At 43.6% G+C, this 25,615-nt stretch overlaps 2 protein-coding genes across 10 annotated transcripts in view; one reads left to right on the top strand and one right to left on the bottom strand.

Annotated features, from left to right (window-relative positions):
* Positions 1-19,471, bottom strand: part of LOC147894039 (vacuolar cation/proton exchanger 3-like) — a 29,017-nt gene extending 9,546 nt beyond the window's left edge. For 7 of the 9 annotated variants that reach the window (XR_015542061.1, XR_015542058.1, XR_015542062.1 and 4 more), the window contains exons 1-11: positions 19,141-19,341; positions 18,742-18,872; positions 18,095-18,391; positions 11,085-11,152; positions 10,922-10,950; positions 4,788-5,275; positions 3,913-4,047; positions 3,424-3,540; positions 3,171-3,224; positions 1,859-1,975; positions 1,560-1,650 (exon numbers count right to left, since the gene is read on the bottom strand). Coding sequence is in view for 3 of the 9 variants with exons in the window: in XM_087384355.1 (XP_087240481.1) it covers positions 1,560-1,650; positions 1,859-1,975; positions 3,171-3,224; positions 3,424-3,540; positions 3,913-4,047; positions 4,788-5,275; positions 10,922-10,950; positions 11,085-11,152; positions 18,095-18,391; positions 18,742-18,872; positions 19,141-19,330 (1,717 nt within the window). In the remaining 6 variants the exon portion in view is untranslated. The other 2 variants (XM_087384357.1, XM_087384356.1) reach the window with 2 other exon arrangements.
* LOC147894038 (Sucrose-6F-phosphate phosphohydrolase family protein) overlaps positions 1-25,615 on the top strand; it is a 186,763-nt gene that overhangs the window by 104,823 nt on the left and 56,325 nt on the right. The window lies entirely within an intron of this gene.

The raw sequence follows: 25,615 nt of genomic DNA, 5'->3' as shown, positions 1-25,615 counted from the left end.
AAATGGTTGAGCTCTTTTAGGATACTAGCAAAGGTAAGGAGGATTTGTCAGTATTCACCTAAGAGATGGTAGCAAGGCTGACAGAGGGGAGGCACGTATCGAGATGATTGAGCCAGCCTATCCATCAATGGGGATGATTTTCAGCATTACAGCTTGGCACATCTGGGTAGCCTGCTGCAGTTATCGGGGGGGAAACAAACCAAACCTGTGGCCATCCTCATCAGTATTTGGCATGCTATCATCTAGACATTACAAACCACCTGGGAGGGGGTACACAGGACTCTATTAAGACCACTGAAAGGGGTATGAGTGCTTCTACAAGGCTTGGCCTGCAGGTACCTACCTCCAGTTCATGAGTACGAAGACAAAGCGTTCATCCACTTGAAGAAGCAGTCTGCCTTCGCGCAGCATTGTATTCATTCATTCATCAAGCATTGCATTCATTCATCCATCTGGCATTCAGTTCTAAGAAATATTGTCTACGCAGGGGAGGAAGAGTGCAACTAATGCTCATCTCTATCACTTGCACAAGTGCACGAGTCTTTCATTTCAACATAGTCTTCTATGCTTCCACATTCAATTAGCAGCCCATGCATGCGCACGACAGTAGAGGAAGCTTGCATGCATCTTTCATTTGTATCACGGCGAAGCAAGCCACAATGGCCCTAATCAAAATCCTTCCGTCAATTTCTGGGAACTCCCTAGCATAGACGTTTAGTCATTCGCATCCCACACAGGCTAACAAGGTGTTGCAAGTTCTTTTTATTAAAAAAACCATGAATGCCCTGGATTCTACAGATCCATAATCCAGTCAAGTCCTCTCAACAGAAAAACAAACTCACAGGGTATCGTTGGATGTATCTTTCACCCCATCAAGCATGGTGGAAATTATGTAGGCAATAATGCACATGCAAATGGAGTAGGCTTGGACCGTGATGCAGCTTCAGCTAGAGCAGGATGTCTAGCACATGGATTGAGAAGAAGCAACATGTCCACCCCACTAAGCTAAGGAGGATCGTGAAGCCAGAAGCAGAACAAGAACTATCACATCAATGCCACAATCAGAAACTAAGCCATAGAGAAAGACAACACCTCTAGACTCATAACTTTGAGATTTGCTAGATGATGTAGATGGCAAGCTCACTAAAGGGATGCCACGGGTGACAGTGCCCCCATACCTGATGCAAAGAATGTGATCCTCACAATCTGTGTCAGGATACCTATAAAAGCACCTACACTGTCATGCACTTGAACGAAAAGAACTACACCTGACAGCCTTAGAATGGATAAGGTATCTTTAAGCTAACATTGAGGAGATAAGCTATAACTTTGTAGAGTTCCTTTGAAAAATTTTGACATGGTGGGTCATGGCATCTTGTATTGAGTGCAGGCACTAGTTTCAAGGTTACAACTTTAAACCATTTGAGACAAGAAAAAGACACTGAAAAACCAGGGCAAAAGAGCAAAAGAGCAATGCAGCATCATTGCTCCTTGCAGATTCACTTATTAGCCAGGTTCTGCCTTCCTTAGAACTCAAGGATGTATTCCAGTGTTTTTACCTGGAGTAGGTGTATGCACAAAGAAACTGGCCCCTACTATTAAATAGCATAAAACGAGCATAAGCCCCTTGAAATAGTTTGCTTTGCCCTCCTGCAAAAAAGACAAAAAATACAACAAGAACCTTTAGAGGTAATTCGATTTCTCGGCATGCAGGAAAAGCTTTAAATATGATGTTCCAAAGGGCAACCTCTCAAAAGAAAAAGTGAAAACAAAAAAAAAGACGAAAAAACTAGAAAAATCTCTGACGTGCAAAACAATTCTAACAATGAAGTCTTAGCTGTCACAGATTGTCAGGTACCTGCAGCATGAAAGCTACCACAATAACAGTTGTGAACAGAGTGGCTGTTTCAAAGAGCTGGAAATCCAAGTCCATCGGCTTTCCCATTATCCAACCAACGACGACACAAAAGGGAATCTGTAAAAAAGAAAACAGGCAGAATTAAAACAATGTACTGAGATAGATCAGAATACTTCATACTTTCTGATAAACTCTATACTTATCCGTGTTCTTTATGAAAGACACGTAACTTTACTAGACAAACAAGGTTGGGTATAACGTATTAAGAATGGGAGAAGAGGAGATGGCCAAAATGGAGTGAAGTTGGAAGAGAAAAGGGTAAAAGGGACGGAGAGTGGGGGGGGGGATGGGTGCATCAGCTAGGGCGGCCGAGCAAATGGGGGAGTGGAGCCCCTTATCAGCTAGGGCAGTGGAGCAAATGGGGGAGTGGAGCCCCTTGTCATACGTTTTAATACCCCACGTTGTATGCTTAATGAAGGCCCACCTAATGAGCATCTAATCTTTCATTAAAACTTATCCCATACCTCTTATCTGCTTTGACTATAGCATGGTTCATAATTCTATCTCTAAAATGCAACCCACATCCCATAGAAAAGCAGGTGGGTTCCTTCACAGTGGCTCTGGTCTTGAGTCGAGCCTCCTCCAGGAGACCGAGATGCACGGCACCCCTTGACAGGCACCAGCGTCCCATCACTCGCTACGCACCAGCCAGGGCGACATGACATATGGAGGATTCAGCTCCGCTCCAGTCTTTTTCCTTTTCATTGTCACACCAGATGTATTTGACTATGTATGATCAAACTTAGGCCTCAGCACGGGTGATGATGCTCGTTTAGTAGCTCCACCCTTACTGTGGTTTGTATCAGGTTTTCTTTCAGTCTCATAGACCCATCGGTCTTCCGAAGACTCTAATAAAATTTCTTTCTTTCTTTCTCTCATTACTTTTGATTGAACCCTCTCAAATTTGTCATTCACATCTCTGTATCTTATTTATTCCAACTAGAACTGTAGTTACTTGATTCCAATGCGATGTCAAGTCACATAGCCTATATTGAGAAAGATGTGTCTAAATAATGTATGTATTCCATCTATAGAGCGTAGAACTTCTTGTGCAAGACAAATACATTTACTACAATGCTGCACCAATTAACTGAATCAGAAGAAAACGATCGCATTCCGTTTTTAAAATAAGATGACTATGAACACATGTTACATGTTAATAATTTTTCTCTTTGAGAGCCGTCCTTAAAGATATCTCCAAAAATAACAACCAATAACGTGATTGGTGGTCCTCCTCATCCTTTGTGCTCACCACAAACATGGAAATCTGGGTTGACGATCCAATAGCAACACCCAAAGAGAGGTCCTGCAAAGAAGACACATGCAAAACAAGACTTTTATGTTGGACTTTGAGAAACGAAAGTGTTCAATCCTACTATTCATACAATTCTTGTGATGCTCCTGAAGAGAAATTAAGTATGTGCAGCAGCAGTAAACAATTCACAGCAATTTTAATGTTTCATACATTTGGAAAAATTTATTTTGTATCTTGGCTTCGAACTTACAAGTTTGTCTTTTAGTGCGAACATGATCGCACTAGCATGTTCAGCTGCATTCCCAACAATAGGTAATATAATGACACTAATAAAAGCCAAAGGAATACCTAAGCTTGTGGATGCACCCTGCAGTGAGCAACACAAAAATAAGCTCAGTTCATGCTTTCAAATTCCTGTTCACACAAAACATGACTGCACTTGCAGGTTGAGTTCCATTCAAGTATGAAAGTCACTACTGGTGATGCTCAGGATTCAGTCCTCATATAGTCACATTCACCTGTTGCACTTTTACATCATGCTATTTTTGGGAGGCAAAGATCAACTATAAAATGCTCCTACTATTTAGAAGGGAACGTGAAACTCTCAATTATCAAACTATAATGACCGTAGCTATCAAAATGTGCAATCAAATGTTAAGGAGTTGAAAGCCTCAACTATTGTATTCTGTCAGACCACCCAGCATTGCAACACTTTGCAAAGGAAATGCAATGAACATACCTGAATCGCATCTACCAGATTGTCTGACAATACTGATATAAATACTGTAAGAACAGCCAGCCAAATAAGCGCCTCCCACAAAGTCAAATCTACTTCCTCTGTGTTACTGGATGAACCTTCATCTGATCCTTCATCCTGTTAAAAGATGGAACAGATAAGCACAGGAACGATGACAACAAACACAAAAATACCCAAAAAAAGGTCTTTTGTTTTAAGACACTGATTCTGAGATGTTTTGCTACTATTGGAGATGCTAAGCCCCATCTACCAATTCTACCAAATCCCCCTTTTTTTTTTTTTGGGGGGGGGGGGGCACCTAATCAGAGGATGATAATATTCAAAGACATCAAAGTCTTTGTGTGATGTGAAACATACTACCAGAAGAACTCAAGCATCATTCCAACCAAAATGTAAAATAGTACCCTGACAACTCAGTTTGCTTTCTGTGGCACCTCTTGAATTCAGAAGATGGCACAGCACAGGATTCCTTAAAAGGACAGGTATCAGAATTTAGGTGCGAATGGAACTGCAGAGCTCACCGAATGCCTATCCAGCAGAACTTTACAAGATCGCATGCAATTAAATGATTGCGGAGCACTTTAGAGTGCCACAGCTCTAATCATAAGAACTTCATTACCAAGAGAGGGTTTATGTATTTATACGCAAATTTAAAACATTTTCAATTCAAATCTGCAGAGCACTCTCATTCCTGCTAGGAGCTCATGCAAAGGCTAACACAAAAACAAAGTTAAAATCACCATCACCACGCCTTCCCCCTTAAACATTCGTGAGTCATCCACCCATTGCTATTCTTCTCAATGAAGTACATTTCTCTATACCCATTCAAAAACATATCAGAGAGAGCATATCCTTACCGCATTTGGAGTATCATACAGCTGTCTGTGGCTTTTTAATTGAAAGTACAGATAAGATGCATAAGCCAACAACATGACACAGCTGCTAAATCTTGACAGATTTAGTTCTGAAACGCCTTCATGAACTTCTGTATGTGTAGAATGCAAGACTGCAGGAAAAAGCAGCCCCATGACTGCCATCAACAGTAAACCTGAATTCACGACTGCAGCCGCCTGTAAAAGAGAACAGCCTTTCAAAACTGGACTCTTAGAAGGGATTCTAGCTATTAAATTCAAAACGAAATAAATCACCTGATTAAACTTCTGATCCTCATGGGGGTGTGCAAGACCACCTGAGAAGAAGGCACAACCCAACACAAGTAGCATATTTGATAAAATGGATCCCAACAGAGAGAGTTGCACAACCCGGATCAATCCATTCTTAAGAGCGAACATAGAAATTATCATCTCAGTAGCATTTCCGAACGTAGCATTTAAAAGCCCACCCACTGCACAACATCAATTACAATGATAAGAACAATGAAGGACCTATCAACAAATCCATCCAATGTTGAAATAAGGATCTAAAAGGCATGAAAACTATGTCGCAAAGCACTATCACTGTGTTGAACTGTGATAAGAATACTACTTTTAGAATCCAGGATGTTATCATAAACAACTATTTAATTGTGTATCATGCCTCTGTTCATATGGATGTGCTACACTTAACTCAAAGATTTAATTGTGCATCATGCCTCTTTTCATATGGATGTGCTGCACCTGTAAAATCAAAAAATGATTTCATGAATGAGGTGCATTTGAACACAGGTAAATATATACCTAGATGAGTCCAGGAATGTGCCCAAACTCATCCTCTAAAAACACAACACGGTGCAGTTTCAATCTCATGATAGTCACTCATTAGGTTGAAAACCATAAACTCCAGCACGCATAGCAAGGACTAGCTACTACGACATCCCCACTAACAGTGGGTGTGGACCATAGTACAAACATATGATCTCACCCATACGAATCCACACACCCACACATACTTGAGCATCCATTTATACAAAGTCTTCATACTGAGTTTCTGTCGGCACCCCGGAGGTGAGGTGCAGACTCAGCCATGACGAAGACTAGCATGAGCACAGGTAAATATATGTGTACTCCATAATGGCGTCCTTGCATGTCATCTTACCATTGCAACCTAAATTTCAGATATCCGGTTTCAGTAATTTAAAGCTTCACTTGTAAGGTTCTTGAGCCATATGTTCATTCCTCTTTTTGTCTAACTCCTCAAACTTATTGCTTTTTAAGAAGAGAGGGAATTTCCTTCGTAAAATTCTTATCCTCGAGAATTCCATTTCTAGAACGCTTTCCCCGCTTGTTACTGCTCATCTGACACACCAGTTACTTGGAAGAAGTCCCTCCCTAGGGGAGAAACTTTAACACCTGTGTAAATTGATCACTAGTACTTTGTGTCACTACTTCGCCCCAACTTGCAGATGACACATAAGCCTCCACAACAGGCCTTCAAGACAAAACACACACCCACATTCAAGGCTACTTTCCAACTCAAACCAGGTTTCCTTTGGGATGCTTCAGCTCAGTTACTTCGGTTTGTAGGCACACTACTACAATTCATGAATAGATTACAAAAGTCTTTCTGTTGTTGGAATCACAAACCTGCTTCTGCCAACCATTTCATTATTTGCCCTCTCAGCGGGAAGCGAACAGGCCTCCTGAAAGGCTCTAGATCAAAGAGACAACCAAGATCTTGTAATTTTTTGTAACTAAGGAGAGAGAGCCCCGTTCCATGACATCAAGAAACTATTTGGTCACAGAGGTCTCCCATGCAAAGGTCTTCACAAAACAAAGACGCCAAGGCAGACATTTAACTTCCCAAACATCAAGCCCCAAGTGTCCTGCAGCCATTTGGCTCCACATACAACATGAGGCATGTTAATTTTGTGTTTAAGTGAATCACAAAGCTCTGGAACTAACACATTCAAGGCACAGAATCTAACAAACTTGTCAAGATCTCAAGTAGACTGAAGGACACACTGCAGAATTGAGAACACTTGCCCGTTAAAGCACCCATTTAGATGAGGGTAGGAGCAATTCAGCTAGACCTGATCTCACGTTGGCGATGATTCAAATTTTGGGAATAGCACGTGGGCTGAGATTGATCTAAGTGTTGGCCGTAGTCTCCCAGCCAGGAACACCACACATGCTCTCTTGAGAAATAATCCAAATGGACCTATCCACTGCAGCTGAACCTGAGCTTCATGGAGCTTCACATATGATGCATCTTCAACACCAATGTGCCGTCTATAGTCTTCATCTATTCCTTCTTGTTCCCCCTCCTCTTAGATTAATATGCTTATCGACCCTAGGGAGGGAAGGAAGGATTCGAGTAGAGCCCTCTCTTGAGGCTCGTCATGATGCAAAAGCTCCTGCCCTCCATCACTGATGGGTCTGCTGGGAGATCCGGTAGTAGGTTGAAGAACTCCTTGCCCTCAAGAGTCTGGGGATGTCATGAGAGGGTCCAATTGGCCTCTCCCTCTAAGGCGGGGAAGCTATTATCCACTCTACCATTGCTTCTTGTTTAAGTCTAGCATGTACGCTTTTTTTTTATCCACCTTGGTTCACCCACACTTTGAGCTTCTTGAATGGATACTCTAGAGTTATCCCATTCTTTGATAACCTCAGACTGGCAATGTCAGATCTCTTTCCTCCCCCCCTCCCCTTCCACCCTCCTCTTCTCCCCCTTCTCCTATTGCAGTTACTCTCACCACCCACACGATGTACTCCAACCCCCTCCTTTGCCACGGTCCCACCCTCTTTCTCGTTCTCTCCCCCACCCAAAGTCTCAGCCTCCTTCCACGCCTAAGCCTTGGGGGAAAGGCTGTTAGAAATGACCCAACAGAGGGTACGCACAGCGGAAGGCTGATAGAATAGCCCAGGAGCTCACACAGTGTGGTGTGGGGTGTGGAATCACAAACTTCTTAAACTTATGTGCATAGAATAGATGTGCAGACTCATCAATAGACAAAGAACCAACCAGATAGAGAAACCGCCAAAATAATATATTTTCATCCAAAGCTATGGACACAATACAAAAGAGATAGATCCAGAGTCCCACTAATGGTGTGGTCCTCTGATCTTACCACAAGGTCCTCCTATCTGCCGGCTATCTCTAGACTCGAGCCTGTGTGCTCCACGTCGAGCATTTGTGCACTTTCTGTCCAGATCACAACACCTTGCTGCCTTAGAAGACAACCAAGGTCCAGCCTCTAGGGAACTCAGTCTGCAGCACACCTTCCACTCTCCTTCACCACCAGTGTGAGGCCCAAGGAAGTGGCTTCTGGCTGCTCCTATCTTCTCCTGCTCTTGCTGAATGGTTGGATGATGAATGAGGCCCAGGGCCTCTCCTTTTATAGGCCCAAGGCCTGCTGTGAGGGGCAAAATAGCCGACTCAGTCAGCCCCTTCCTGGCCAACTTGTCTGCCACAAAATGCCCCTTTTGGGGCTCTCTTTTCCAGGGCCTTTGGCCCACCCTCCAAGGTTAGCCCTCCTTTCAAGGCAGGGTCCCAGCCCCTTCTGTCTGCCTATATAAGGCTTGGTTGGCTGGCTCCAACCAGCCCAGCCAGCCCCTCCAAGATGGCCAACCCTCCTGCTGGTACACCCGCCATTAATGCGCCTCCTTGCAGGACCTGTTGCAGGTCATGAACCTGCCCACATTCTCTGCCATGTGTGTCCACCATGCAGGCGCCTCCAGCCTGCTCATCTGCTGCAGCATCTCCACCTCCTGTGCACCTTTATCAGGGGCCTGTTCCAGCCCGCACATCCACGACATGCTGCGCCTCTGCCAGGCTACTGTGTGCTGCCCACATGGCAGCCCTTCTGCCTTTTTTCCTGTGAGATGCTGCCCATGTGGCAGCCCCCTCTCCACCATGGGTCTCCTGCCCACATGACAGCCAAGATGCCGTCCATGTGGCAGGCCATTCCATCTCTGGTCCACCCCCCCATGCACTCCGCATTTGGGGGCTCACAAAAGGGGGAGGTGACCATTCCAACACCCCCTCTCACCAACACATCCAGGCCCAATGCCAACACGTCGATGACGATGCCTCTAGTAACTCCCTGGTTGTAGTCCTTTGGAACATTTCGACGTCGAAATCTTTTCCTGGCTTTTCATCCGATGGCTCCTGCTCCACCAGATCTGGTTCTGCTCCCGCACACACAAGTCCATCTTTGGTAGCACCTCCTGGCACCACCACCTTCAGTCATGTTCCCGCCTTTGAACTCGAGCAATCCAGCCGCCACAATCTTCCAGTTGTCCCCCTCATAATGAGTGAACAACCTGGAGTCTTCCAGGAACCATGCTTTGAGGGCCTGTCTCAACCCGTCCTTCCTTTGGCAAGGTCCGCAACCAATGAATATCTCCAAATAACCTGGACCATGAACTCTTGCTGAGCTCTCAAGCAGGTACTCTTCTGGTTTCAATACACTTTGTCCATCACCTTCCAGCAATCTGAGGCCGAGATTTGAAGAAGCATCCACACTTCCCCTTCTGCCTTCGAAGAAGGCCAATTCCTTCCAATGTCGCATTACTCGAGACAAATGAAGAGCTGAGTCCCATGCAAGGATGAGACTTCCCCTTCTTAGCCTTAGGCCCCTTTGTAGCCCCAATTCGGCCCTCTCCCAACATAGGGCACAACTCCTACGAAGCAACCAATGATAGACAGCCTTTTTCTCAGCTTCTAGGTCAAAAACCTCATCCAGTCAGAATCCACCATAACCAAAGACAGACCCAAGGCGAGTAAATAATTTGCGGAACCAAATATGTAACAGTGATAGGCACTAAGATCGAACCCTTGGACCACACCAAATTCAACACAATCATTATTCCTAGGACTTGCGATAGAGCACAGATATTCATGCCATGGTTGAGCACCAAAGAAAAGGACTAAAAATGTCAAAGAGACATTATCTCCTTTGCTCAACAAGAGGGGGTCCTTCTCCACTTTTAATTCAACAGCAAACGAATCCCAGATTAGTGCATATAGTTAAAATACTAAAAAAAGAGAAACTTCCATGTCTTCATAGAGTTTGGGAGATACTCTATGCTTGATTTTATTCAAGTTCTATGGATGAAACTCAGAATGACTCCAGAGCAATTCTCAGTCTCTAATACACCAAGAAACCACATAGCTAAGGAAAAGGAGACCAGTAATACAAATATGATGCAGATTGACCAGATCAAATGAATTACCAACCCATATTGAAAAAGTGAACCTTCAAAAGAGAAACATTGCAGTACAAACCAGAGGTGATTGTAATTGTCTCAAGTTTGTATTGCAGGACAGACATCCGAAAAAATATAAAGGCTGATTGCAACAACACATCTCTTTTTGCCTCACATTCTACCCTGCTGGAATGAATGCTTGCTTCCCTGACTCCTAATCAGCAAATAATTTGTGCCCTTTCCACCAAAGATTGCTGACCTGAGTCAACTGAAACAAGACATGTCTCAATAACCCCTAGAATCATTGAAGCAGGCTGCTTCTACGTGAATCAGCACGTCTTTCAGAATTTGTCCAACCGACTCCTTCAACCAGATCATATTACTCTAGCTAGATTGTGCAGAACTCTAAGGAACTTCTACAGTCAATCAAGATTCTCTCCTTGCATGTAGTATTCCTATTCGTATTCATGCAAGCAGTGTAAGAAAAGGGATCCTTGTATGCATTCTTTCTTATTCTTTGATTTAAGCCAATAAGGCAGTGTACCATGAAGAACTCTCCCTTGTATCTCAAGCTTTACTGTTGCACATGTGACATTGCTGGGCACTAACAAACAAACTCAATCAAACACCTGATTGTTCTGGGACCTATCACCAGCTTTCACATCTGCTGTATATGTATTTCAACAAATTACATGATGGCCTTGGCTCATCCTTCATTAAGCATTCCAACAAATTATATTCTGAGAACTGCATCATGGTAACTGGAGATCCATGCACGGAACAAGACAAAATCCAGCCAATCGCAATAAGATCGGCCAATATCTTCTCTTGTACATTGCCTATACATACAAAAGTTTGATTGCAGAAACATAATGACAGAGATTTGAGGGATGCTAGAATGATACCTGTAGAACCTGTGTAACCCGCCAATTGTCTGCAAAACATATCAGTCTCTCAAAGTTAGAATAGACATAAGAATTCAGCGCGGCATCCTCCAGATCAAAACGAGAACGAATACTTCAAACAAAATTTAGGACTTGAAAAACTCGTTCTTTATGGAAAACTTACTCTGTGATATAACCAAGCCTTTCGGCAAGCGGAGCAATGCCAATCAGGCTTGCTGTGAAAAGGTAGGCCTGCATGGGTATTAAAAAAGAAAGGCTCAGGACCTTGGTCAAACTTATATACAATGTTGTTAGAACAATGGGAGGCTATCAGAGCTGCCTGGCAGAGGCTGATGGTGAAAAAGGAAGTAATAAATCATTTCACAAATTAGACTGATCGTAAAAAAGGAAGTAATAAATCATTTCACAAATTAGTAAACAATAAAGTCAAATTAGTATCACAGAAACACGGAGACATGAAATCACTAAGACAATTGACTTTTTCTTCAAAGAAACCTGAATATGTGTGCCTGCACACACACTGAAACAAGATGTAACTTCAGTGCTGAAATGCATGAACAAGTTGGCTGACTGTCACCACTCTTGTTTGAGACATCATCGGCCGCTCCATTGGGAGAAAATGGTTGCTGTCCACAGACCCAACTTGGTCTGTGAGAATACAGACTGGATCTGAGGCTGCTGCAAATCTGCCAGTCTTTCCTTGCCTACGTCGCCTTATGGGAACGCTGACCTGGCCTCTTTGCTACAGCATACTGCTACGGATGATGTACCAGCCTGTGTGGTTGCCATATGCGCTCTTGCTGCTGCTCATCTGCCGTCATGTCTCCTGTGGCTGGATCGAGCCGAGCTAAGAGTTTGGCAGCCTATGCGGCTGCCCTTTGGTCAACTAGAAGGCCACAGGCTTTTGGATGTTTTTTGGCATCCAAAAGAGGGACGTATAACCACCGGACAGAAAATGGTGTTCCCCTCATTCCGGACGGGGTAATGGCATTCCCTGCTAGCTATGCAACAAAGACTGCAGCAGACGAGAGGAGAAGAAGGTGGAGATTGGCTGCAGGAGATCGCAGCAAGATCCAACTGGATATGCAAGCAGTGTTAGAAAAGTAAAGGAAGGTTGGCTGCTTACCGCCAATACTCCTTTTTTTTCCCCAGAAAAAGGTAAACTCTATTAATGCTTGAAAAACCATACAACCAGCTTCCAAAAGGAGCTGTCGATGAAAACAGAAGAAAAAACAGGTCGGTGTACCAACACCTCCAAAAAGAATCCCTGAGGTAAGGTGCAAAAACAAGGCTCTGTTTGCTGCACCCTCTAAAGGTAACTCCTCCTCTTTTGCAATGTGGCTCTGCGTAGGCTTCAGTAGCTTCTCAAGGCTGATCACTCGTGCAAAGATATGGACTGAGGTGTACTGCAGACAAAGCTTCATTTGCTGCACCTCTTGTGCTCTCATACAGCTATAGGTCTGCACCTAGATCTGCTGCAGATGTCAAAGACTTGTGCTCCTGCAAAGTACTCTCTAGATGAAGATCTCTAGGGGGATCCCACTGCTCTTCACTGCTGCGCAATAATCTGTAGGCTGAGCACCCAAGGAATGGATAAAGCTCCCAAAATGAACTCCTTTTATAGGGCCGAATGCCTCTGGAACCAGCCAACTGGTTGGCTGATCTGTTTGTTTCACAGACTCGGGTCAGCGGACCTAGTATGTAGGCAGCTAGGTCAACCTTCTGCTCTAGATCCATGGCCTATATAAGGCCTAGTATGTTCCAGCAAACTGCTCTCCACGAGGCTGCCCTCCAAATCTTTCCCCACACTCCACGAGGCTGCCCTCCAAATCTTTCCCCACACCACACGGTCCACTAGACCACCACCTCTTGGTTCTGTACCCTGCAACAATTGGTACGATGCGGAGTGCAAGGCTTATCGCCGACAACTCCAACTTGAAACCAAATGTCACCTCCCGAACACACCAGACACGGTATGCAAGTACCGACGTCTCGTATGTCGGAAGAAGCGAAATGAGGAGGAGCTGCTGCACATCTTGTACAGCAACAACTCTAAGGATTTTTGGCAGAGATTCCTTGAGCGTAGGTCTCCATCACCCTCACCGACACAAGAGTCTGGCACACGTATGCACACCATCTTTATGATGTCCCACACCAGCCCACTCCAGATCTCACACACACGTCGCCCCACCACTTGCTCGTTGTTCACTAGAGGGGGAGTCAAGGACGCGACATTGTAACTGCACAATGGCCGAGTTAAGGATCACGAGGGGCTATGCACTGAGATTATCGCATATGGGATCGACACGTTAGCCCTGATCCTAGCAAAGCTATTCAATGACGCTGTTTGCCTTGGCTTCCCCCGCACCTAGATACTCAACACCATCACCCCCATCCACAAGGTAGGGGATCCCATGGACCCAAGTGACTACAGGACTATCATGATTGGACGTGTGATGTGCAAGATCTATGCAGCTGTATTGGATGCGTCGGTCAGCCTGTTCGCAGAGATGAGAGGGCTCAGAGCAGAGGGTCAAGCCGGTTTCAAGCGAGACCATGGGACTATGGATCACATACTCACACTCAGGAGTGTCATTGAGGAGGCCAGATCACGGAAGGAGAGGGTATATTGCTGCTTTGTGGATTTCCGCAAAGCCTTTGACACAGTACCTCGAGCTCGTCTCATCACACGCCTACAGACACCGGGATTTGATCAGGAGATCATCTGGGCAGTCATGGCACTGTATGAGAAAGTCTCACGCCGAGTTCGGACGAGCGCATGTTGGACAGATGAGATCTTGAGTACCATAGGAGTCAAACAGGGTTGTCCCTTATCACCGACCCTGTTTGGCCTCTACATCGATGAGCTTGAGACTTTCATGGGGGCGTTCAGAGGGACCGGTTGCTCACTTCCCGAGATCATCATCAGGATTCTTCTTTATGCAGATGACGTGGCACTCTTGTCGTCCACACCCGAGGGGCTCCAGCGACACTTGGATGCACTGCAAGCTTTTTGTTTATCCCATGATTTGGAGGTCAACCTTGGCAAGACCTGTTGAGATCGTATCCTCATACACTTACTTGGGGGTCATCTTCTCCGGCCCGATCTTCACAATGAGACCAGTGATGCACACCAGACTGAGCAGGGGATACACCTCACTAGCTCGGCTAGAGAGACAATGCTTCCACTCCCACTTCCAGGACCCTTGGACCAAGGCTCTTCTCTTCAACTCCTTGGTCCGACCAGCCAGTGTGTATGGCAGCCCTTGTTGGGGGCCTGACATGTCAGAGATAGAGTGGACACGGGTGGAGCGCCTGCAGATCCTCATGCTCTCACGGATGATCCGGGGGAAACCGTCAGTACCACATCACATCATTCAGGCCGAGTTTGGTGCTTCTCCACTCTAGCTAGATGCAGCCTTTCAAACCATTATATATCTACACCGGGTTAGATCATATGGGGAATGCACATCAGGGAGACAGAGGTTGCCATGGTTAGCTCTCGATTCCTCCATGAGGTTGGCTCTTGATTCCTCCATGAGGTTGGCAGCAGGTTGGCTCTTGTTGGGAGCTTGACATGTCAGAGAGAGAGTGACATTGATCGTCCAGTCTCTAGCCGCAGACGTGACAGAGACCCCGACCTGACGACCGCAGCACGACACACGAGACATCGAGGGAACACACAGATCACTCTGGGGGACCTCCCGTCATTGTTTAGACCCGGGATACGTCCCTCGGGAGTCACGGTGGCTCTGGTCCTGTGTCAAGCCTCGTCCAGGAGACCGAGACGTACAGCACCCCTTGACGGGCACCAGCGTCCCATCACCGGCTCAGCTAGGGCAACATGACATACAAAGGATTCCGCTCCGCTCCAGTCCTTTCCTTTTCATTGTTACATCCAGATGTATTTGATTTGATTATGTATGATCAAACTTACCATCTTCCAGTTGTCCCCCTCATAATGAGTGAACAAGAGTCTTCTAGGCACCATGCTCTCAGGGTCTGTTTCAGTAGGAGGTGGCAGCAATAGCAAGCGCATATTTGGAGCAGGAAGTCTGTACATCAGGTACATCAGTAAGGCGGGCTGTACAACAGTAGGTACGGACATGACGGCAGATGGTTGGAGCAGGGTCCATGCAGGAGAAAGAAAGAAAGAAAGAAATTTTATTAGAGTCTTCGGAAGACCGATGGGTCTATGAGACTGAAAGAAAACCTGATACAAATCACAGTAAGGATGGAGCTACTGAAACGAGCATCATCACCCATGCTGAATCCTGGTGTTTCGATTGCTCGAGTTTGAAGGTGGGAAAGTGACTGAAGGTGGTGGTGCCATCTAGTGCTACCTTGGATGGACCTGTATACCAAGATGGTTTGCTTGTGCAGGACTGGGCTCGGAGGAGTAGGAGCCACTGGTTGAAAAGCTAGGAACCATATTTGACACCGAATTGTTCCAAAGGGTTCCATCATAGGAGCTAATGGGGTAACGTCATCAATGTGTTGGCATTGGACCAAGACGTGTCGGTGAGAGGGGGTGTTGGAAAGGTCACCTCAACATCTTTAATCCCCCAAATGAGGAGAATGTGGGGGGGGGAGACCTAGGGCAGGATATGCCCAAAGAAGAGAGAGAGAAGGGGATGCCACTTGGGCAGCACCTCATACCTTGCAGTGTGGAGCCACAATGGAGGACAGCAGCGTGGGTGCCATTGTACGGCCCTGTATGGAGATAAACACGTGGCTGGAAGGGGCTGGAGAAAGCCAGTCAAGAGGCACCTTGGAGGGACAGGTGCTGCAGGAGAAAAGAGGGAAGTGGTGGTAGCCATGGCAGGCCAGCCACCTAGCCTTGGTACTGCCCAAGGGAGGGGCCTTATATAGGCCTCCCTTAAGGCCTGGCAGCATGTTGGACAGGTTTGGTGACCTGGTTAAAAGACTATGTGTCACAGATTGCAAAGTGATGTGATTGGGAGTTGGATATGTATAACTTAGTGGGCTCAAGATCCAAACCTAAGTGGAGCTCATTAAGAGCTTGTGTCCAGAGACAGTTGAGAGCCATTCCAGGGTTTCTATACATACTTTTGTAAGACTAGAATATATCCAATCGTACAAATTCAGATTTTTGTTGTTCTAAAGTCCAAAATTCTACAGGATCGTGTTTACGGGTTGAAAGAGACACTTAAAACTTGGTGCTTTGCAAAGCCTTGTTTGCAGCTTCAAGGGGGGACAGCTGAATGTACCAGTTGTGTGTACACTTGGCAGGTCCCTGATGAGCCTCGGCGGTGGATGGTGCTAGAATTGAACCCATGTATTGGCTCAATACCTAGAGTTCAAAGATGATACGGAGCTGGACATGGAGGTGCAATGAATGCAGGCATCTGCACCGGATTTCGACAAACTTCTCAATCTGTTCTTAAGAGCTGAAAAGAAGCAGATGGTATGGATACATCATGGACACTGAGAAGGGGCGTTGGAGTAGATGGTTCCTTGTCACCTATAAGCCCCCAAATGAGGACACTTGAAGCCTGCACAGGATTGAGGGGTGAGGGAAGTTGTCATGTGGGATGGGCATGAGCGAAAAGTGCCACATGAGCAGATCAGGGTGGACAGGATTACCCACTGAGGATGTCACATGGTCAGCAGATAGCCTGACATGGACACCATGAAGGTGAGCTGACAATGGCTGTGTGTAGGGCAGCATAGAAGCATGCATGGTGCTGATGTAAGTGCTGACATGTGGGAAGAGGGAAGGCTGCCATGTGGGCAGCAGATGAGAGGAGGTTGAGTTTTGCTGCAGGAGATGATAGCAAGATCCATGTGGATCGGCTGTCAGATCTGCAGACAGAGAAGGGGTTCTGATGCAGAGGATGATCAGCCCCTATGGGCTGTGAATTTGGGCCAGCAATGGTGGCCATATAGGGGCCAAGGCTGGGGCATATTAGAGCCCAGACAAGGGCCCAAACTGGCACCTGGCAACAGTCGGCCAGATAGGCCAGATAAGGGCAGTTTGTGGTTCATAAACCCACAGACCTGTCCCCCCTTTACAGACTGTCCAGATCTGGACAGGGGGGGTAGACAAGCCCCTCCCCTATATAAGAGAACATTTGGCCCTTTGGGGCCTTGCCAAGGCACTTGAAGGCAGGCCAAAGCAGCATGCAGCCTTAGGGAGTGCAGGGCAGAGTTAGGAGCAGCAAAGGAGTCCTCCACTGAGCATTAATAGGCAGCCTCCGGGGAAGTATCAATTGGCCAAAGCAGCATGCAGCCTTAAGGAGTGCAGGGCAGAGTTAGGAGCAGCAAAGGAGTCCTCCACTGAGCATTAATAGGCAGCCTCTGGGGAAGTATCAATTGGCCTACTTTGCTTATGTTTTAGGCAATATGAGCTGCTCTGCTGATGTCTACTACTGCAGATCTTAGAGTCTGTAAGTTGATTCTTTACACAAATAATTTCGAAGTTGGATATACATCTGTCTTCTCTTAGGTTCTCTGTTCTTCCACTGTTTTAGAGAGGGAACAAGCTTAGATTTCTCCAAGATGTAAGATGATAGACCACTTTGTTACTTTTCTAAAATTAACAAGCTCCTTTCTCGAAAAGTATGACCTTGTCTTCATAAAAGTCTCCCAAAAAGACTCAGAAAGTTATGAGTCCATCTGCAGATGATCTAACAGTATGAAACAGTTCAGACAAGCTCCTTTCTAACAGGATATAATAATGGCCCATCCTTATTTCCATATAAGGCTTCCAGATAAATAATTGATTATCAGACGAGCTGACATATAAAAAAGTAAGACAGCACAGAATAACCTGAGACTTGTCAGGTTCGTGACACAGCACGGGCATGGTTCGAGTGTGTCCATTCTTCTAATTTTTAGCAAGAAACAGAAAAAATGTTTCGCTGGAGGCACCATGATCCATACTTGAGAATAGGCAAGACCTCACCAACCAACAGACCTGACATACCCAGAGCCACAGGACATATCCCCCCTCTCGAACCATGGTCAACAAGCTTGGATCAACAACAAAAGAAACTACCGCAGCCAATGCCCTCGTCCAATCACTCATATAAAGTTTATGTAGATTTGCACTTTTGGAATCTCGTGTTCTTAAACCATGTTCTTGAAATTTCCCATGACGTGGATTAAAATAAACAGAAGCGTCGGGGCATTCAGAAGAAGGAATCTCACCTGCGGCACATGGAAAAACTTCAAAAATAGTGAAAGAATGACAAATGGAAGCATCCAATAGATCTTGCTTCCTTTCAAGATCCGCCAGCAGCCCATTATGCGTGTGCATGTAGGAGCTATCAGCTGACTACAGTGACCAGTCCTGACGCCTTGAACGTGACCACAGCATTTGGCGCGTTCAGAATTACTCTCGTTCGCTTTTGTATGTTTGGAGAAGTTTGGTGGATTCACATTGTTTGAGCTTTCCTTGAGGGGCATCTCGTCAGATTCGAAACCATCGTCTATGAAAGGAACAAGCTGCCACAACCCAACCAATTAAAAGACAACTTAATATTCAGAAAAGTACGTTTTTAGAACATTACGGGGAAGAATATGTGAGAACCACCAAATCCTGGAGAGTCTGTCCTTAAAGATTAGTCCATATAACAAAACTAGCGGCAGTTCGGCTTTGCAGAACCCATGGAATCTTTATCATGTACAGCAGAGACTAACAGAATTCTTGTATAAGGCCACAAATCAAGCAAGTTTAAATTTCGGATCAAAGTCTCCTTCAAGAAACTTTGACAGGCATAAATGAGCCTACTTCGTTTTGATTCCACGCCTAGTTGCAAATTGTCTATGGGTTTGGGAAACAACGGGGCACTTACTTCTAAGTTGTCTTGAGAACCGTTTTGGGCTTCGTGCAGACTAGGATAATTTAAGGAGGAGAGAGTGAAAGCTCCAGCCATGTGCTTCAAAGCACCAAATTGACCGTGGCTTATCTTTGAAACCACATTCCCTGCAATAAGACATGTCCACAATCGAGGGAATTGAATACAAAATTGGAATTGGATAAACCATTTTCGGCCTCGCCAGCATCCACAGAAAAGACTGTGAAGCGCGAAAGCGCTATTGCTCCTGCTCGCTATGCTAGAAGTATTGAATGAGCCGGAGCAGATATGTGTAAGCCACTTTGTGATTAACTGAGGTTATGTGACGAGTTCCAAATTGGCAACTGGACATTCTGCCGCCTGATCTGATAGTTTGACCATCAAAGGCAGGACTACCTGGCGAGGAGGCGTTCAAAGCACGACAACGCACCAGGATCCCGTCAATCCTCTCCAGGGAGGGGTACTTGTACTCGCAATCGGGGAGAGGCTGACAAGCGTCTGTCCGCTGACGTAAATGGGAGGAACCAAATCTGGGAAGGCGACGGGGAAGACTATGTGAGAGACAAAAAGGCAAGAAGGGAACCATGGCGAAAGGGGGGGGGGCATACCTTGGGGAGGGGAGCAGAGAATGGCATGGGAGTGGAGGGAGGCCGATGAAGAAAAAGAAGAAGACAGGGGAAAGAGGACATCCAAATCCAAAATACAATGCAATGCAATGCAAAGCAGAGCAGAGCAGAGGAATAGATGATGATGAGAGACGACGAAGTGCAAATTTCGTATATTCATAATATTATAAGGAATTTGTGTCCCATGTCATATAATATCCTCAGATAGTATCTTTGCTCCGAAGTTTCCTAAAAGCTTCCTCACCTTTTCTCCTCGGCCCCTCCTGCTTGCCACACGCCCCTCCCCTGCCCCACCACCATGTGACCTATCAGGCATCTCACCTCCTTAGCTGACTCCCACGCCTTACACCTCTCTTTTCTTGGAATGCATCATGGAGGTTTGGACATCAATCACCACAATCCACTTGTACCTCTCATTTCAAAGAGCACCTCTTGAATTATTCTCTCAATTCAAGTGAACACTTGAGGCGCAACGAAGTATCAGTGAGTTCGGATAAGAAACTTTATTTTAGCCATTCATAACACCAAAAGTGAACAATTGCTTTGAGGACCAACGGACTTACAACGAGGGTAGCAATTGATCAAGGAATATGTACATCACTTGCCACTCTCTAAGAGTGGATTTCACTCTTAATTCCATACAAACCACATGCAAGGAAGGATTTTTTCATTGGAGGTGTACCACATAGGAATTTAATAGGGTTGCCCGTACAAATGGGAGGCTTTTTCAAGTCCAAACACACATACAATAGGGAAGGGTTCCTAGAGTTTAAATGGATCCCACTAAATCCACGCTCATGCATTAAGAAAATAGACAAGTCCCAAATCATCAGTAGTGCAAGCCTTACCTTTGGGATAAATTATCTCAACAAAATACAAAGTAAAAATGTGGGTCTCGGGTTTAGAGAACACTCTTTGACCCACAACCGTAGTCACAATTATGATAATATTGCAAATTACAACAAATAAGATTAAGTAAATATGATGCATATGATCTAGATGAAGAGATTATATCACCTACTTCATGAAATTACTTGCCTAAATCCACTTCCATATGCAAAAACAAACAAACCACTCGATAGCTTAAAGCCAACTCGAATAGATAGCATGTAAATAGAATTGTGTTCTTACAAACTGTTCAACTTTAGAAGATGATATCCAATGTTTTAAAGGTAGATCCCCCCCGGTTGGATGCTCACATGCATTGAAAAACAATCCCTTCCATTAGATTAGTGGTGAGTGGGTGTGTCACTCGTCATCCATATCTAAAGGAATATCATGCAAACTTTGGTTTTAAGAAAAAGCATGACGACTTGTTTAGAGGGGACAACCAATGTAGTACATCCTTAGTGTTTGGTTCTAGGCAAATGTATGTACATTAAGTTCTTTTATTACAATGTCCATTGACGTAAATTCTTACAACATTAATCCAAAAGCACTTTAATCTACTCACATTTAGTATGATATTTCCTATTAAAAGCAATTTACATCAACATTGATTATCATGCAATAACTACCGAGCATCATTTTGAGTCTGTCAAGAAAGAAACAAATAAAAACAAAATCCAATATGGTTTCTCCCATAAAAATCATCTAGCACCCTAATAACCCAACATTTTAAGTCTTGATCATGTTAAACGACCCATATTCTAGGCTACAATGTGTTAAAATGAGGTTGAAGTATGTGCTCCGAACATTTTAATGTTTTTAAATGGTGATCTACCATTTTTTCCTACAAGTAAACCATAGCACCCCAAGGGCTTTGACAGTTCCTATTCGAACATCTCAAAATCCAATGAGAATAAGAGTGAGGTTTATATTTTACTGTACTGTGATTTCTTGTATGATAAAATGCAAAAAAAGTAAAAGTAAAGCTAATCAAATATTTATAAGCCTTAGAAGAAAACAAATGACTGAAATGTTCATGCTAGCTTGAGGTTTTCAACCTTGGGTTTTGTATCATACCAAACCTTGAAAGGTTTACCTATTTTCAAGGACTTGGTTGGGCATTTGCTCAAACTGTGTGCCGCAGACATTATTGCCTCCATCGAAAATCTATGGCAATCATTTCCCTTTAATCATGCACCTAGCCATTTCCATCAAAGACCTATTTTTTATCTTAGCAACACCATTTTGTTGAGGTGTAAATGGGGCTATACGTGGATATATAATCCCTCTCTCTTCAAGCAATCTTTGAAGGAACATGGCATATACTTCCCCCCTTTATCTATTCCAAAAATCCGCCCTAACTCATTTTTAGCCATAGCCATACATTGCTTGAAGCATTGAAAAACAACTAAATTTCTTTTATGAGACTCTCTAAAAATCATCGATGAAGGTCACAAGGATAGATGATGTCTCTCAAAAATGGTATCTCCATAGGACCACACACATCTCTACGTATGACTTGGAAATTTCTTTCAACTCTAATAGATCCATCTCTCAAAAAGGAATTCCTATGCATCTTTCCCAATATGCACACAGACATATCTCAAAAGAAGGCATACTCCATTCCATCCCATGTCTTTGCAATAATTGCATACTGCCATAGTTCACATGGCCATGTTTTGCATGCCATAATTCTAAACTTTTTATTTACGAAGTAGCACATGCATTTGACATGCTACTGTCATTTTTGTCTAGCTGGTACAATTCTTGCTTATAGTGACTAATTAATAGTCCTTTTCTCTATCCTTGACAATGTAATTATCATCCTCAAACAGCATCATAACTATTGACCAAAAAGGACAAATCTTCAACCACATAGTTTGCTAAAGCACTAACCTTGTTTGCGTTTGATGCATTAGAATCTGAAACTATATTATAGCTTCATTATATCCTTTATTTCTCCATATGATGTACGTGCTTCTTACAATAGCGAAACTTACCCTTCTTTTTTAGTCCACTTGCATTTTTTGAACTTCTATTTGATATTTGAGTTAAATCAATCCTAGACTGCTGCTACTTGCTAAAGTGACTGGAATTGTACTATCCCTCATGGACAAATTTAGAGAAGTAGTAAAGAATTTAGAGTAGTGGACACAAGCTAACTATTAGATATGACCTCATTAACATTTAACAAATTTTCTCTAAGTTCCTAGATTTTGGTCCAACGATGTGACAATATCTCACTTTTATGCATCTTAACACTAACAAGTTGTCTTTTCAAATATGAAACCCTGGCCTCATATACATATTCTCCAAAGTATCTCGACCTTCTTGGAGGTCTTGGAGGAATGGATATGAGGTATAATGCAACTTTGAATAGATGGTAATGAGAGACATAGCTTGGGCATCTCTAGCATCCATCTCCTCCAATCCAAGGTAGGAGTAGGAGATCCAACCAACCACGCCTAGGCTTGCTACCTATCATAGGGATTATCTCCTTGCTAAGGTATACTATGAGGAATGATTTCATCTCTGGATAGGAGTCTTAACCTATAATAACAAAGCCCCAAAGCTCTTTGCAACCAATGAATTCTTCTACATAAATCTTCCATAAGGAGCAATTGGTGCCATCCAACTTATCCCCCTTAACCAAAACTCCAAACACATCTCCCAAGTTTTGATTTTGATTCTAAGCCATCTCCAAAGATTTTCTTCAAAAACTAAAACAATTTACCACAATAAAATTCTGCAAAAATAAGATGAAGTAGAGTAACCCGAAATTGCAAATGCCTATAACACCCCAAACACTGCTACCAAAATTTGGAAATGCCCAAGTGCCATGAAATCTGTCTGCAAAAAAACTACCAAAATCTAAATGTATAGTCGTGGTGACTCATGTGTTGTGGGGATGTTGCAGGAACACCCGTGGAGTACTCCTTGAAGCCACACTAGGATGACAGCAATACATGCAAATGCCATCCACTAGTATCACTCTAGTGACTCCCTGCTTGTGCGATTGCGAATCCATAAGGAGAAGAAGAGGGAGGGGAGAGGGAAGTGGAGAAGGGAGAGGAGGAGAAGAAGAAGGGAAGAGGAGAAGAGAACATGGCATTCATGAAAGGCACTATGAGGGAACAAGAGACAACTCAATAGAGGAGAAAGAGAGCTTGTATTCCAATGTGTGCCACCAACAAGTAAAGACCAAAGTCAACCATTTGGCCTTTTATACATGCAACCTTTTGAAGGGAGGCCAACTCTATCCCCTTTATACCACTCTCTTTCTTCATTCTTTTACAATCATCTTAGGCCCATCTAGCTCCAAGGCACAATCCTAGCTCTAACTTGCCATTATCCATCAAATGATATTGCCAACTAATGTAGTTAACACTAAATATGAGGCAAAAGCCCAAAATTTCTCTCAATACTAAGTGGAAATTACACAGGACTATTAAATCCTACACTTGAATAGATTTGAGGCAAAAGCCCCAAATCTCCTCTCCAAGCCAAGTCAAGTACATTAGATCTTCACAAATTCTATGGTATAAGACTTCAACAAGATCTTTGAACACCATGTGGTAGGAACTTTGAACCACCATGTACTAGGTGTTTATTTGTAAAAATGGCAAATTCAAAATAGTCACCATAGTATGTATAGCTACAAGTGCTACAAATCTATACAATTGAATGGAATATTGAATGCTACGACTAAACTATGAATTGAATGTACAATTGTACAAAAAATCCAAAAAGTGAGTATAATATTTAGATTCCTTTTTTATGCTTTTGAGTTTTGATCTTAAAAAAAATTTTAAAACATATTCAATTTCATCTTTTCAAAATTAATACATAAAAAATAGAGACAAAAACTTTTCATCAACAAAATCATGTTTTAGCAAACTAATCCCATCCTTTGGATCGGATTAGTGTGCAATCTCACCATAATCTAATCCCAAGGATCGGATTAGGGTGACATTGCATGCAAATGCAATTTCAGGGATTAGATCAGTGTGTAGTCTCACGCTAATTCGATCCCAATTATCAAACTGGCAGTATCATCATAGGAGGTGTCGGATTCCATATAATCAAAAGAGTGGTAAATGGAGAAAAGGTCACTTAGAGAGTCATCTAAGTTGGAGGACATAAAGATTGGCTATTCTCGATGTTGGAATGGGATGCAAGGGCTGACAAATTTTTTAGGCAAATTTTGGAAGGTCACTTAGAGAGTCATCTAGGGGGGGGGGAATATACGATTGGTTGATTCAATGTGTGATGAATTAGCATAATTCAGTGTGTGGTGCTACATTACCATTTCCATGGGCATTGAAATTCAGCGTGTGGTGAATTAACATAATTCAGTGTGTGGTGCTACATTACCATTTCCATGGGCATTGAAATAGCCCGTCGTTGAATTTCCATTTTAGCACATCACCAAACTCAGGGGGTTCATTATAAATAAATTCTCTATATCAGTGTCAAAAATTGTTACTTGCACAACAGCATATATTATGGAAATGAACACATAGGAGACAGGTAGAAGGCTCAAAGTGAAGCCCAATTATACCCAAACTTAGCATAATACACGTAGCCTCCATACATTAAGATCCATTCATCCCACTATCTAGCATGCATAATGTGAACTGCATGCTATCAATTGCTATAATGAGTTTTGGCATGTTCTTGAAATAAGTATCTGTGCCAAAGGATCCTAGGCAGTCAAGCAATGAATAAAACAAAAATAATGCCATTGTGAACATTCTAGAAGTCACCCATATATTGAAAACCCTTGTGTGGACCAGCTTTTACTACTTTTAGTTGTCAGTATATTGTTATGATTTACTAATAATTTTCCACAAAATGAAGCTGGTTAATAATGTCTCTCTCATTAGCAATTGGTTAACAAGGCTGGTACAAGTCTCTCAGCTTGTGTTTCCTTTGACGTTCTATGGCCTTGATCATCAAAGCAGATTCCTTCTATGATTGTGTTGCAATACTACACTCATCATACGACAATACAAGGTTAACCTTTTTGTTGAACAAATAGATATCCATATCCAAATCTGCTATGTATTTGTAAATGGATTGAGATGCAGATCATTTGTGGTACAAATTTGTGGGCTATTTTGAATCCCAATTAGGCTTGCATTCAAAATTCGTTTGAACCCAACCACAAAGAAATATCTAGTATTGCCACAATCTCAAAAGGCATCTCCTATGATGATCAAGGCCATGTGTAGTCCTTGACATCTGGTCTCATCCTCTATCAATGGCATTATCTTGTTTGGTCTAGGGCCGTGTGGTGGCATTAGAATCAATGTCACATTGAAATCTCTTGGTCCATGCATTAATACCTCCTAGCA

This window comes from Dipteris shenzhenensis, chromosome 14 (genome assembly GCF_047967505.1).
Source record: "Dipteris shenzhenensis isolate YYH24624 ecotype China chromosome 14, Dip_SZ_1.0, whole genome shotgun sequence".
In the NCBI taxonomy this organism is placed as follows: domain Eukaryota; kingdom Viridiplantae; phylum Streptophyta; class Polypodiopsida; order Gleicheniales; family Dipteridaceae; genus Dipteris; species Dipteris shenzhenensis.
This window is presented reverse-complemented; position numbering and strand designations above follow the sequence as displayed.